Here is a 16,420-nt window from a genome sequence, read left to right on the forward strand (position 1 = left end):
TCCGGCTGAGAGATCATATTCTGTTATCAGTTTGGTAGGACCAAACAACACACAATAAACATATAACCATTCATGAGCGTAGCAAGAGAATCTCTTTAGGAGGGGTCGAATGGCACCAAAACACGAGTGAAAACATCAATGAAAATAGAAAATAAGGATACGAAATATCGGCTAAAACCGTCTCTCTGTCTCCATTCTCTTCTTGAACAAAACAGCACATTACCGAGCTAAACAGAGAATGACAAAATGAGACTCGAAAAGTAAAATAACAAATAAAGGAGAGAAAAAAAACAACACATGTGGTGAGCTACCCCAAACAGCCGGTGCGGTCTCGGTCAGCCAGCTAGAGACACAAACAACCATTAATTTAAGAGTAAGCTGGTTGCGCATGGGAATTCACTCTCAGTTTCGATTCAACACTCGTGCGCGACCGACGATAAGACTTAGCTGCTCTCGGGTAGTTAAAGGCCGGTTCTGTGGTGCAGCGACAAGCTCAACCAGTAATATTTAGTAATTTTATCTCCTTCCGGTAATCTACCTGTCCATCATCCTTGCTACGAGGAGACAACTTGACCATTGGAAGTCGTCGTCGCCGTTGTTGATCGAGTAATTAAGTCACGCGATCGTGAGAACTGTTGCTGAGTTGTCCTGTGAAATTTAATCAATTCGTACTCCAGACAGGATGTATCGGGTGCTACGTAGGCAGTATCACAGCACGAAAGGAGTTTTCGGGTTCAAACCGAAGCCGAGGGAGGAGTTTCAATGTGAGTATAAAGAGTAAGAAATTTGCTTTCAAAACTCGTACCAAAAAGGTTTTATACGCAACAACTCCTCTAATCAGACCGTGTAGCCAAATCTTGTTTGAATAGGCTGTTGATCTCTTATCGCCCATTAGCACAGAGATAACGATGGCGAATTCTTCCCAATTGCAAGGGGCTGGACTGACATTCATTCATTGCCATCGAGTTTTTGAAATTGACTCATCGAGAGAGAGCTTACGAGATCAAGAAGAGGCTCTCGATAACGCACAGGCAGTTGCGATGCACTAGGTAATCAATATTGATGCATTTCTTTGTTTTTCAGTGGACAAGCGCCTGTTGGAGGCACGAGCGCAGCAGAGCAACGCTTATCGCTGGGTCGAAGCCTATCGGAACCATGCTCATCGCAGTGCGGCCATAAATCCTGTCAGCTTTAAGAAATCATCCAACGATACAAACGCAGCTGAGCTCCAATACTCTCGATATGGACTCACGGCCAACGATACCGTTAACTCCTACGGGATCTTCAACTCCAAGGAACATACTACGCTATCGATCGAACAGCTGCAAGAGCTTCTCGAGCAGGTGTACTGCGGAACCACCGGCATCGAGCTGGCCTTCATCGAGAACGAACACGAACGGGAGTGGCTTTCGGAAAATTACGAAAAACTGTTCCACACCCCCCTAGAAACTCACGACCAGAAGAAAATTGCCGAGCTCCTGCTCAAATCGCAGGCCTTCGACAACTTTCTGGCTACCAAGTTCCCCACGGTGAAACGCTACGGTGGTGAGGGTGCCGAAAGCATTATGGCGTTCTACCGGCAGCTGTTTATCTGTGCCAGTGAAAGGGATTTGCGGAATATTGTCGTGGGGATGCCGCATCGTGGGAAGTTGAATGTGCTGACGACGATGTTCCAAACGAGGCCGGCGAAAATTTTCCGCAAGTTCAAGGGCCTGCCGGAGTTTCCCGCCGATGCGAAGGCCATGTGTGACATCGCTAGTCATTTCCGTAAGTAGATACTTTGTAAGGATTTTAAATACCAACGTCCAGAAACAGTCGGCGAACAATTGCAAAGCACTTTTAACGATTTTTTCCATGCCATGTAGAAACGTTAAAAGTCACATTAAAATAAAAAATATCATTCAACAATAAAAGGTTACATCTGAATTGCATGAAATTTCAAGATTATTTATTATGTGCAAAGTTGGTAGAAATCGGTTCAGTGATACTTTGAGTGTAGTGAATCTGTAGTGTACCCAGTAAATTTGGGGCAAAGCCTCAATCGTACCCAAGCAAATCTTTCTCTAGCTCTCTGGCAATCTCACCTTTCCTGATGGACTCATTTACAAATAATTCTGATTCTGAATTCTGAACTCTAAATTTTAATCCTGAGTTCAAAATTCTGATTCTTAATTCTAGTTTTGAGTTCTGCTTCCGTATTTTGATACTGAATTCGAATTCTGCATTCAGAATCTGAATTCAAATTTTGAAATTTTAGTTCTTATTCTGATTCTGAATTTAAATTCTTATTTCAGATAATGATTCCAAGGCGTGTATTCGTGAAAAATGCAACACTTTGTTTTGTGAATAACTTTAGAATGCATAAATGAAAATTGATGAAATTTTCAGCGAAACTATCTTAGCGGTGTAATGTGAACGTGCGGAACTTTTGGAGACAATCTGACAAGTGGTTTTGAGATATCGTCCAAAGCAGAATCTAATTAACAAAAATTTTTGGGCAGGATCGAGAAAAATCCAGGAAACCCCCAGTGGGGTACCCAAAAAATAGCTAGAAATCAACTATTCGACCAAAGTTCATGTGGTAAATCGTTTAAGGAGTGTTAGTGGATCTAACAGTGAGCTAAAATTTTAAATTAAAAGTGAAGATGATTAATTTTATTAAGTCGAAGAAGGTGAAAGATTTTATCAAGCACAAGCTGGAAATTTTAATAGGGAAAGCGATAAAAAAATTTTATTAATGGTTCGTCTAGCTAATAAACAGGCCTGAATTCATTTCTACAGAGTAAGTAGGCAAGTTACCAACCGGTTAAATAAAAAATACGGTGGTCAAATCGTGCGCAAAATATTTGGATCGCTAGTGGGAAAAAATTTGAAAATTTTTGTAGTGGCCAGCAAATCGAACTTTTTAGCGGGCACCTGGCAGCTTTTCAGCCGGAAACTTTTCGTTGACAAGTCTCGCCTGTATTTTCCGGAGATAAACAAGGAGAAAAAATTTAATAATTTAATGCCTAGCGCTAAAGAGGCTGTGAATCTGTAGAAACTGTCATAAGTCAGAGTTTCATAACGATTGGCACGATTAATGGCTAGATAGAGTTCGGTAATTTTTTTTTACCGAAATCCTAACATGTGTAAATCGTTAAACTGTTCGGTAATTTTTTCGGTAAAAAATAAACGAACATCGGTAAATGAAGAATCGATTTACCGATGTTCGTTTATTTTTTACCAAAAAAATTACCGAACAGTTTAACGATTTACACATGTTAGGATTTCGGTAAAAAAATTACCGAACTCGGTAATTTTCGTTTACTGTGTACAAAGAAGGTTGCCTCCAATGAATAAACCAAGTGGTTTAAAATCCCGAAAAAAAGGTTGCCTCCAAATGCGGCTGTTTTCCCTGCATAGCACTTTACAAAGTTTATACTCAGTTTTGGTTGGATCCGGATTAAGCACTTCACGCAAAAACTGAGGTGGAATGGAGTGATAAAAAGTTAAATATGCTATTTTGTGCCGAAAGAGTACAATCAGCTAAATTTGTCATAATTTCGACAAAATTAAAAATTTAAAATAATTTAGAAGGGCAAGCTTCAGGAACTAGAAAACGTTATGAAATATAGGCTTGACTTGGTAAAAAGATTGTTCATAGTATAAATTAGAGATGGCGCACGGGGAGCCCAAAAATAAAAGTCGAAAATTTCTTTAAAAATCACATGGCAGAACGTCTCAAAAATTTGCACTTGTAAACATTACTATACTAGGCAGCTCCGCTGAAAATTTAATCATTTTTCATCCATACGTTCAAAAGTTGTTCATAAAAAAAATGTGTTGTATTTTTTCGAATACACTCCTTAAATTGAAATTCTAACTATGAATTTTTATTCTGAGTTTATAGTTTTGATTCTGATTTCTCATTCGGAAATTTATGTTTTGAGTTTTTGAATCAGAGTTATGATTCGCAATTCTGAAGTTAAATTTTCTTGAATTTGAATTTCAAGATTTATTTGAATTTTTTTTTCCTTGATCATTATCGGAAACAATGATGTTCAATTCTGATGCTGAATTCATTTTTTTTTTTCAGAAATGTCTTCTTTAAATCTTGTTTAAACCTGATCCTTAGAGTATTTCGAAGATCTAAAAGCTTGAAAATTTTGGAGTAATCAATTAAGGCATTGATAACACACAAGGCAACCAAATTCACATTTTCCCGTGGTGCAAAGAATTTAAGAGCTTATTTCAACCAATTTTGGGGTGATGTTTCCAAATATTCAATCAGTTTTTTTTCTTCCAGTTATTGAGAATCAAGGCTTAACTTTAGAAAAATTGAAATGAAAAACACATTTATTTTAGAACACATTAATGTGCATATGTTTTCAAATTATAATGAAAAAAGTCCGAAAAAAAAAATTTAAATATAGAATTTAAAAATAAATACAAAATTGTAGAATACGATTTTTTTTTCAATATAGGCATGCTTTAAAATAATTAACTACTTTATCAATGACCGCGAGTTATCTCAACTTCTGAGAAAAATGAAGTTTTCCATTCCAATTTTTCCGTATTTCAAAAAACCGTGAACTCAGAGAAATCTTAAAAGAAATTTTATAGTTAAAAGTATCATACATATTTTCTAAACTATAAGTTAAAACGTTTCCAGACTTCAGCAATGTCGAAAAACATTCCTTAACCCTCATCCGTATTAGGGTGTCATTTTGACACCATTGCAAGTTTGAAGGCTTGTAACTTTTTTCAGAAGCTTCAAAATACAAAAATTTTTTCGGGGACCCTAAATGAATTCAAAAGTTCTTCAATATTGCATCTTTACTTTTTTTATGGACGAACCCTGGAAGCCTAGACAAAAAAACTCCCTTTTCCGACTTTTGGTGTCATTTTGACACCACAAAAGTAAAATCTATTTAAGTCGTTTGAATTATTATGAGCTTCATATAAAACTTATATCAATAGAAACCTTGTAATGTCAGTAAAAAATGTTTAGAACATTATATACAGCAAAAGTTACAAGTTTTCTCGTTATTCAGCATGAAAGAAAAAAAATCTGAAAAAACATGCCTCACGAAAACTGTTGTAGTTCATATGTTACACGTCCAAAAAAATATTGCATATGAAAGCTGAAGTTAATGCCTACATCATGAAGACAAGAAATTTTTTTTTAAATTTTTTTTTATGAAATGGTCACAAAAAGTTCAAAAAAGTGGTCTAAAAACCTACTTTTCATTCGATTGCTAGTAAATACTGTTTGAGCGATGGTAGAGTTTTGAAAAAAATATGACTACAAAATGTATTAAAATTCCAACATTTTGCTGTCTTTAGATTTTTGATGCAACAAAAATTGAATTTACTGGAATTTTTCAAAGTTCACTACTTTGCGCGATTTTTTCACAAATTGAAATTTCATCTGTTTTTGTGGTCCACCGTCAGGTTGTACCCGGATTATCAGTGCTTTTACTTTGTTTGGACCAACCAAGAGTATATTCATTGGAAAGCACATTTAATCTACATTCTAGTGAGGTGCTGCAATTCACGCTGTGAGATTTCACAAAAATATGAAAATTATAAACAGTGAAGTAGACAATGTGCAACTCGGGACCCCATACACCCAACCTTCGGGTAGTGGTCATATCACCTCTTGTCTGCAACTCCGATTCTCTACCTCCCCGTGGTACTAGCTGGGGTGCGAGCAACCTTAGCGGAGATCGGGTACCCAACCCCGGTGGATGCTTTGGTCGCATGCAGAATGAGTTAGGGGGCTTCGTACGCGTCTGTTCTCCATGTTAGGGGCGGCGTGCGGAGTGCAACAACGTCCTGGTGGTGTTCGGGACCCAAAACAGCAACATCACGACGGTCCTCCTGCGAGATAGTGGGGTTAGCTGCGGGCCTTGCGAGCCTGTGACTACTAAAAAACATAAGCAACGAATAACGAACAACAAATTTCGGATGGAAATCGGCAAAGACCCACGCGACGAAAAGGGACTAGCGATTGGAAACTTGGAACATGGAACTGCCGATCTCTAAATTTTGTGGGCAGTACCCACGTGCCCTCCAACGAATTGAAGAGCCGCAAATTCGACATCGTAGCGCTGCAGGAGGTATGCTGGAAGGGCTCCACGGTACGAACGTATCCAGATGGTCGTGCCATCTACCAGAGCTGCGGCAACACACACGAGCTTGGAACAGCTTTTATAGTGATGGGAAAGATGCAAAAGCGCGTGATCGGGTGGTGGCCGATCAACTCACGAATGTGCCGGTTGAGAATCAAGGGCCGGTTCTTCAACATCAGCATCATCAACGCGCACAGCCCTCACCTCGGAAGTACCGGTGACGACAAAGACGAATTCTACGCGCAGCTGGAGCGTGAATACGACCGTTGCCCAAAACATGATATCAAGATCGTCATCGGGGATTTCAATGCTCAGGTCGGCCAGGAGGAGGAATTTAAACCGACAATTGGAAGGTTCAGCGCGCACCAGCTGACCAACGAAAACGGCCTCAGACTCATTGATTTCGCCGCCTCCAAACGAATGGCCGTACGTAGTACCTTTTTTCAGCACCGCCTCCCACACAAGTACACCTGGAGATCACCGTACCAAACTCAATCACAGATCGACCACGTTTTGATCGACAGCCGGCACTTCTCGGACATCATCGACGTCAGATCCTGTCGGGGCGCCAACATCGAGTCGGACCATTATCTGGTGATGGTGAAGATGCGCCCAAAACTCTCTGTAGTGAACAACACGCGAAACCGGCGCCCGCCTCGGCTAAACATCGCGCGACTGAAGCAACCTGAGGTCGCGGCAGACTACGCGCAATCGGTTGAAGCAGCGCTGCCGGCAGAGGGCGAGCTTGACGAAGCCCCTCTCGAGGACTGTTGGGATACCATCAAAACAGCCATCAACAGTGCTGCGGAGAACGTCATCGGTTATGTGGAGCGATCTCGACGGAACGACTGGTTCGACGAGGAGTGTAGGAGGGTGATGGACGAAGAGAATGCCGCGCGGGCGGCAGTAGTGCAAAGAGGCACCCGTCGAAATGTGGAAAATCACCGACAGCGGAAGAGGCAGCGAGTCCGACTTTTCCAGGAGAAAAAGCGCCGCCTGGAGGAGGAGGAGCTCGAGGAGCTGGAGCAGCTGCATCGTTCCCAAGAAACACGAAAGTTCTATCAGAAACTCAACGCATCCCGCAAAGGCTTCGTGCCGCAAGCCGAAATGTGCCGGGATAAGGACGGGGGTATCCTGACGGACAATCGTGAGGTGATCAAAAGGTGGAAGCAGCACTTCGATGAACACCTGAACGGCGCACATGCAGGAGATCAAGCAGGAGATCAAGACGGTGGGGGAAGGTACATCGCCGGCGTAGCCAACGACGAAGAGGAGCCACTCCCAACGATGAGTGAAGTTAAGGAAGCCATTCGCCAGCTGAATAGAAACAAGTCGGCTGGGAAGGATGGCATCGCAGCTGAACTCATCAAAATGGGCCCGGACAGGTTGGCCGATTGCCTACACCGGTTGATAGTCCGGATCTGGGACATAGAACAGCTACCGGAGGAGTGGAAGGAGGGTGTAATATGCCCCATCTACAAGAAGGGCGACAAATTGGACTGTGAGAACTACCGAGCGATCACTGTCCTCAATGCCGCCTACAAAGTGTTGTCCCGAATCCTACTCCGCCGCCTCACGCCACAAGCAAACAGATTCGTGGGAAGTCATCAGGCCGGCTTCATGGAGGGACGGTCTACGACGGACCAGATATTCACATTACGGCAAACCCTCCAAAAATGCCGTGAACACCAAGTCCCTACGCATCATCTATTCATCGACTTCAAAGCCGCATACGACACGATCGACCGTAACGAGCTATGGAAAATCATGGACGAGAACGGCTTTTCCGGGAAGCTAATCAGACTGATCAAGGCGACGATGGATGGAACGCAGTGCTGTGTGCGGATTTCGGGTGAATTGTCGAGTTCATTCGAATCGCGCAGGGGGCTTCGACAAGGTGATGGTCTATCCTGCATGATGTTCAACGTGGCACTAGAAGGTGTTATTCGACGAGCGGTGGGCGAAATGCGGGGCACGATTTTCAACAGATCCAGTCAACTTATCTGCTTTGCCGATGACATTGATATAGTCGGCAGATCATCTGCGGCGGTGGAGGAGATCTACCGCAAACTGAAACGCGAAGCAGGAAGGATTGGGTTGATGATTAATACGTCCAAGACGAAGTACATGCTGGCCTGCGGATCCGAGACCGACCGAACCCGCTTGTCCAGTAATAACAAGGTCATGATCGACGGCGACGAGCTGGAGATAGTCGAAGACTTTGTCTATCTCGGCTCACTGGTGACCGCAGACAATGACACCAGCCGTGAGATCCGGAGGCGAATTATCAGCGGAAGTCGTGCCTACTATGGACTCCACAAGCAACTGCGGTCGAGAAGACTTTGCCCTCGTACGAAGTGTAACCTGTATATGACGCTTATTAGACCGGTTGTTCTCTACGGGCACGAGACATGGATATTGCTCGAGGAGGACCTGCGTACACTCGGAGTATTCGAGCGACGAGTGTTAAGAACCATCTTTGGCGGCGTACAGGAGAACGGAGTGTGGAGGCGAAGGATGAACCACGAGCTCGCGCGACTCTACGGCGAACCCAGTATCCAGAAGGTGGTGAAGGCTGGCCGGATACGCTGGGCTGGACATGTTGCGAGAATGCCGGACGACTGTCCTGCAAAACAGGTGTTCGCTACGAATCCGGTAGGAACAAGACGAGCGGGGGCGCAACGAGCGAGGTGGTTAGACCAAGTGGAGCGTGATCTGGCGAACGTGGGGTGCCCGAGAAATTGGAGAACGGTTGCTATGAACCGAGTGAATTTTAGGAATTATGTTCGTCAAGTTATGTCGTGAGACGGAATACTATGTAAATAAATAAATAAATAAACATAAAATCATTCCTGAATTTCTAGAACTACAAGCACCTCGTCCAGCAAAACGTGTTTGTTTGCTCTCCGAGTAGGTACGGTGGGTGGTGATTTGGGCAGAGAGCGAAGCCGACAGACGAAATAACGATGCATGTCGTGCATTTCTTGGTCTCACCTTGGTCAGCACCTCACTAGAATATAGATTAAATGTGCTTTCCAATGAATATACTCTTGATTGGTCCAAACAAAGTAAAAGCACTGATAATCCGGGTACAACCTGACGGTGGACCACAAAAACAGATGAAATTTCAATTTGTAAAAAAATCGCGCAAAGTAGTGAACTTTGAAAAATTCCAGTAAATTCAATTTTTGTTGCATAAAAAATCTAAAGACAGCAAAATGTTGGAATTTTAATAGATTTTGTAGTCATATTTTTTTCAAAACTCTACCTTCGCTCAAACAGTATTTACTAGCAATCGAATGAAAAGTAGGTTTTTTAGACCACTTTTTTGAACTTTTTGTGACCATTTCATTAAAAAAAATTTTAAAAAATATTTCCTGTCTTCATGATATAGGCATTAACTTCAGCTTTCATATGCATAAGGCAAGTATTTTTTTGGACGTGTAACATATGAACTACAGCAGTTTTCGTAAGGCATGTTTTTTCGGATTTTTTTTCTTTCATGCTGAATAACGAGAAAACTTGTAACTTTAGCTGTATATAATGTTCAGAACATATTTTACTGACATTACAAGGTTTCTATTGATATAAGTTTTATATGAAGTTCATAATAATTCAAACGAATTAAATAGATTTTACTTTTGGAGTGTCAAAATGACACTCTAAGTCGGAAATGGGAGTTTTTTTGTCCAGGCTTCCAGGGTTCGTCCATAAATAAAGTAAAGATGCAATATTAAAGAACTTTTGAATTCATTTAGGGTTCCCGAAGAAATTTTTGTATTTTGAAGCTTCTGAAAAAAGTTACAAGCATTCAAACTTGCAATAGTGCGAAAATGACACTCTTTGCGGATGAGGGTTAAGATGGAAATTTCGAGACAAAAAGATCATTTTTTTTTGGTTTAATGTACACATTTTTTCCAACCATTTAAACTGATTTTTGAGAAAAAATAAATAAATAAAAAAGTGAAATAAAGCAAGGTTAAGCAAACAAAATATTTTGTTTTTTCAAGTTTGAATCAACGTCATTTTTTGTCCGTAAAACAAATGGAATTGCATTTACTTTCATTGTGAAAATAATTATGCGATCTTTTTAGGTGGACGTTAATGATTGTTTTATTCATTTATCAATCTACATGTAGGTATGAAAAGCAATTTCGGTATGTTTGTTTGGTTGTCCTCAGCCGAAGGGGTCGTCCATATCAACCTTTCAATGTTTTTGCAATATTGATGTTATTCTAAGTTGGCTTGAGATGAAAATTTCCACATAGGAGTTTTGAGGGAAGCTCTATTGCTTTCAGGTTTGAAATTTTGAGTCAGGGGTTGGCAAACGGGTCATCTATATTTACTGTTTTACTGTATTCACGATATTAACGGTTGTTTTACATCGAATTAAAATAAAAATTGGCAAAATGACGTTTTCAGGGACGGTCAATCGATAACAGGTGTCCAGATCAGTATAGGGGGCGGAAAAAGGATCGTCCATAATAATTTTACACTGTATTTGAGATTAGAAGATCATGCACTGGACTTCAATGAAAATTTGAACATCGAAGTTTTACAGCAGGACCAATTTATTTCGGTCGTCAAATTATGGGAAAAGATAGGCAAAATGGGTCGTCCATAATAATTGTTCAATATTTTTTCTATAATTACGCTATTATGCATCGGATTGAAACGAAAATTCATACACGAGAGTTTTGCAGGACGACAAATCGATGTCTGATTACGAACTTCGTAGCATATGACATAAAAAGGGGTCGTCTATAATAAATGTTCGATGTTTTTGCAATAACTTCGTTACAAGTCATGAGCATTTTACAAGACGGATAATCCGTTCCTGATTCATATTAACCGTTGATTACTTTTGCAATTATTTTCTTATTATGCATCCGAACAAGACAAAAATACGCACACGGATGTTCTTATTGACCGTTAATCTATTTCTTAACTGGAATTTCAGTTTAATAGACAAGCAAAAGGGTATTGGGATGAAATGCATCCCAATTTCCATTCAACCACAAACTCCTCCTTACATGTTAAAAGATAAAAGCGAAACGGAGTTCGTACGGGATCAGCTAGTAAAATTTATATTAAAAAAAAGTGTTGAAATGTTGCGGGGTAAAGTATGGTTCCTCGCAAAAATGCTCTTTCGCTCTGTAAATTTTCTTCTAACTTTTCTATCCATCTATCTCTATCTTCTATCTTCAAGAATATACATTTTCACCGATATGCCGAAAATAAATTTACAAAAAAGTTTGAATGCTCAATTTTTATCTTGAGATCTTAATTCTGATACTGAATTCTAATTCTGAGTTGATACTGAATTCGGATTCTGCATTCAGAATCTGAATTCTAATTTTGAAACTTAAGTTCTAATATTGATTTCGAATTCTTATTCTCATTTAAAATTATGATTCTTAATCGAAATTCTTACTATGTATGTATGAATTTTTATTCTGAGTTTTAAATTTGATTCTGATTTCTGATCCGCAAATTTATTTTTTGAGTTCTGAAATCAGAATTATAATTCGAAATTCTGAAGTTAAATTTGAATTTTAAGATGTTATTTGAATTTGTTTTCTTCGATATATATCGGAAACAATGAGGTGCAATTGTAATGCTGAATTCAAAGTTTTGTTTTCAAAAATGTCTTCTTTAAATATTGTTTAGACCTGATCCTTATACTATTTCGAAAATCTAAAAACAAATGCAATTTTCCTTAAAATGCCTTGACATTTTTTTTTTCAAAATTTAATTTCGGTAACATTCTCTATCTATTTAGGCATTATTTATTTTTTCAAGCTTATTTTAAGGGAAATTCACGTAATTCATATTAACTCTGTTATCATTTTCTATTTTTATACCACTTTTCGACATAATTCTAGATTCCGTTTGAATTCCAAAACTATTTAAGATCATTTGATTTGTTTTTTTTTTTGTTAAATTGATTTTGTTTCATTTTTTGTCTTTCCATTTTTTCGATTGCAGAGACATTTTTTGTATTTTAGACAAGTTTTGTAAGTTTTAACTTTTAAAATTGTTTTTATTTCAATTTTACAATTTTTTTGTAATTTGAAAAGCATTATTAAAATATAGTTTGTGGTATTTTTTTGGCATATCGTGTTGGGTTCTTTGGCTTGGACGATTTCATTGCTTTATCAAGATTACCTTTTAAGCGTTTCTTGGATTAAAAATCCCTTAACCAAATAAGAAAAAAACAATGATTAGTTCTCGTCTTTTAAAATGTCTTAACTTTCAACCATGCTATTGTTTTTTATTTTCATTTAGTTTTCGTTTTTTTTTGTATTTCATAACATTCCAACATCTGTTTTCTCATTGGCGGATTTTTTTTTTGAAATTTTACGTCATTCTTCAAGTAATGTTTGTTTTTTTTCTCAAATTTTGAGTCAATTTCAAGTTTTTTTTCTGTTAATTTGTATTTTACTTACTTTGATGAATGTATAATGAGAGGTTTTTAAACAAACTATTTGGAAAAAATTTCATCAATGTATGTATTATATTAATTTCCTAATTTATTTTTCTCAATATTATAAGTTCTTTTTTCGCGTTTTTAGTTAAAATATGCAACATATTTATTTTCAAACTTCTCTGCGATATTGCTAGATTTTTTTCATTCTAATAAATTAGATTTTCAAAACTTTTAATGTGTTAGGCCGAATTTAAGCTTTTTTGTATTGATAAACCGTGCCACTCCTGTCTTTTGCTCTTCCAATAGGTTTAGCCAAGCTTTTAGCCAAAGGATGCCAGAATTTTTCCAGTACGTATCTGGGCCGGACAAACCAGGAAATGTTATATAAAAACCTGGCAAAATTCGGGAATTTCATTTTTAAATTCACGACCGGGAAAATTTTGTCACAGCTCAGAAATTACTCAACAAAAAACCAAATTAAAAAATTTGAATAAAATAGATTTTCATCAAAATTCATAGACAGATTTTAAATAGTATTTTAGGATTATAAAAAACATTTCATGATTATTTTTGCAGCTTTTGCATAAAAAAATTCGTTTTGGAGGCATAAAAAATCTTATAACACAATTTGTTTTTTTTTTATTTGCCAAATAAAGTGAAAAAATCCGGGCTATTTTCAATGAAATCCGGGCAACCGGACTGGGCCGGACTGTTCCTAAATTTTGTTTCAAGTATCCTGGAAAACCCGTATAAAACCGGGAAATCTGGCAACCTTATTTTAGCCTGAACTTTGAATAATATGTGAGAACTATCAATAACTTTAAACCGTATCTAAAGAAACGTTCAAAAATTTGAGACAATATTGTCCAAGTTTCCATAAGTTAAAATCTTTGTTCCAATGTTTCATCTAACAAGGCTTAAGGACTAAATTCCATTGAATATTGAGGCCAGCACAAAAATTTTATACAGTCGACAGTTTATACTCGTTTAAAGCATGTTAAACTTTTTTTAAGGTTTTTGTTCAGAAAATTGCCATTTTGTGATCACTCCCTCGCATCCTCTTTTTAACACCTGTCTTGAAGATTGTTTTTTCCCGCACAAGTCCCTATAGTCTTGAACATTTGGAATCTTAGAATTTGAATTCACTTAAAGACATTTTTGGAATCTCGCTATTATTGAACGTAACTTTAACACACCTATAGAACTAATCCCACCCGCTAACGTAGTCGTTAAAGAGTCTTCAAGCTATCCTTTGCAAGGATATTCTACAAGATCGGATTTGTACGATTATTACTTGTCTTATAGATAAAAAGCGAGTAAGTATACAATTCCGCATTTGAGCATTCGGCGTTAAAAGTGTTGACGCGTTCTAAAGATCACTAAAATCCAAGTTGTTTGCTCTATTGTCGAATATAAACAGTAATAATATAAACGTTGAAGTAGAGATCTCTTTAGCTTTAATGTTGGTAATTCAAAACGGTCGAAGCGGGCAAATTTCGGTCTTCCTCGATTTGGTTGATGGTGATAGTAAATGCTAGCAAAGAGACACGAATTTTTGGGACAACTGAAAATAAATCTGCTTGAGAAAGCTAGAGCGAATGTCCCTGCAGAATTGTTGACCATATTACTAATTTCTCTTCAATACCTCCACAGACACCTCAACCGACATCACCGTCCGCGGAAAAACCATCCACCTGAACATGTTGCACAACCCTTCCCACTTGGAAGCAGTCAATCCGGTTTCGATGGGCAAAACCAGATCCAAACAGCTAACCCTAAAAGATGGCCCTTATGACAACGAGCAACCCCAAGTCTCAAAGGCCCTAAACATCCAACTCCACGGAGACGCAGCCTTCGCCGGCCAAGGTATCAACCAGGAGTGCCTGATGATGGCCGATGTACCGCACTTCGACGTGGGTGGGTCGATTCATATGATTGTTAATAACCAGGTTGGTTTTACGACACCTGGTGAGCGGGGTCGAGGTTCTCGGTATTCTTCGGATCTTGCTAAAAGCATCATGGCTCCGGTGATTCACGTTAATGGGGATGATCCGGAAGCGCTTAGCAAGGTCACCCGGTTAGCGTTTGACTATCAGCAGAAGTTTGGCAAAGATATTTTTATCGATTTGAACTGTTTCCGGCGATGGGGTCACAACGAGCTGGATGATCCGACGTTTACCAATCCTCTTTTGTACGAGGTTATCCATGGCCGAGGATCGGTACCGGATTTGTATGCGAAGAAGTTGGTCGAAGCCGGAGTAATGACTCAGGATGAAGTAAGTGGAGTAGTTCAGAAGCACATGGATTTCCTGAATTCGGAACTACAGAATGTGAATCACTACCAGCCGGAGAAGAGTTACTTCGAACAGCAGTGGAGCGGTTTGCAACAGGCAGGCAATGAGGTAACCATTTGGGATACGGGCGTAGATTACGGTTTGTTGGGACACATCGCAAGAACCAGTGTCCAATATCCTTCGGACTTCGCGCTGCACCCTCATCTGAAGAAACATCACGTGGAATCCAGGTTGAAGAAAGTAGCCGATGCGACACGCATCGATTGGGCTACTGCTGAGACGATGGCACTCGGAAGTTTGATGTATCAGGGATTCAACGTACGTATTAGCGGCGAAGACGTTGGCCGAGGAACGTTCTCTCAGCGTCACGCAATGTTTGTCGATCAGAAGACCAACGAAATTTTCGTTCCGCTGAACGAACTGAAAGGAGGTGCCGGTGGAAAGCTGGAACTGGCTAACAGTATTCTATCGGAGGAAGCCGTCTTAGGGTTCGAATACGGCATGGCAATCGACAACCCGAACAATTTGATAATATGGGAAGCCCAGTTTGGAGATTTCTTCAACGGAGCCCAGATCATCATCGATACGTTCCTGGTCAGCGGAGAGAGTAAGTTAAGATTATTTACAAAACAAAACAGTACCTTCATAACCTTGTTCCAATTTTTCAGCTAAATGGATGGTCTGCAACGGTTTGGTAATGCTATTGCCTCACGGTTTCGACGGAGCCGCCTCCGAGCACAGTTCTTGCCGAATGGAGCGTTTCCTACAGATGACCGATTCCAAGGAAGCTAGCCCTGATGGTGATGACGTGAACTTCCAGATCATCAATCCCTCAACGCCGGCACAGTATTTCCACGCACTCCGTAGGCAGATGATACGCAACTTCCGGAAACCTCTGGTCGTAGTAGCCCCCAAAACGTTGCTCCGGCTGTCCGAATGTGTCAGTACCCACGGCGAACTAGCTCCGGGCACGTTCTTCCAACCGGTGATTGGCGATAGCTTTGTCCAAGATGCTAAGAAGGTTAAACGGGTGATTCTGTGCAGTGGCAAGCATTACTACAACTTGAACAACGAGCGGACGACTCGGAATATCGGAGATGTTGCGATCGTACGGGTAGAGTCGCTGTGTCCCTTCCCGGTGCACGAGATCCGGGAGCAGCTGGACAAGTATTCCAATGCGAAGGAGTTCGTGTGGAGTCAGGAGGAGCATCGCAACATGGGAGCGTGGAGTTTCGTACAGCCTCGGTTCGAAAATATGTGCGGTAGAAGAGTAAGTTTTCTTTGAAAAAAAAAATGGTTGTTAACGAGTAAATTTATTGATTATTGTTCTTTCTGTTTCAGATCAAATACCGTGGTCGATACGAGGGGGCAACCGTTGCCGTCGGTGTCAGTTCCTGGCATGCCAAGGAAGCGGAACAGGTCATCAAAACTGCCTTTGAGTGAATCCCTGGTGAAAACGATGAATTTTTATTGTTGTTGTTAACTTGATAAGAGAAAGGTTACCGGTTGGATGCATTTGTAAATACTAAAATTTGCTTCGTTTCAAACAGAGAAAAACATATTACAAGATTATGATAAACTGA

General features: G+C 39.8%; 1 protein-coding gene across 1 annotated transcript; it reads left to right on the forward strand.

Moving 5' to 3' along the window:
- Positions 1 to 422: 422 nt before the first annotated feature.
- On the forward strand, positions 423 to 16,420 carry LOC129739674 (probable 2-oxoglutarate dehydrogenase E1 component DHKTD1 homolog, mitochondrial). Its single transcript, XM_055731160.1, has 5 exons — positions 423 to 764; positions 1,084 to 1,767; positions 14,197 to 15,444; positions 15,506 to 16,107; positions 16,179 to 16,420. The coding sequence occupies exons 1-5, from the start codon at positions 683 to 685 to the stop codon at positions 16,278 to 16,280; spliced, it is 2,718 nt and encodes a 905-aa protein (XP_055587135.1). The 5' UTR covers positions 423 to 682; the 3' UTR covers positions 16,281 to 16,420.

The sequence above is a fragment of the Uranotaenia lowii genome, chromosome 1, assembly GCF_029784155.1.
Source record: "Uranotaenia lowii strain MFRU-FL chromosome 1, ASM2978415v1, whole genome shotgun sequence".
In the NCBI taxonomy this organism is placed as follows: domain Eukaryota; kingdom Metazoa; phylum Arthropoda; class Insecta; order Diptera; family Culicidae; genus Uranotaenia; species Uranotaenia lowii.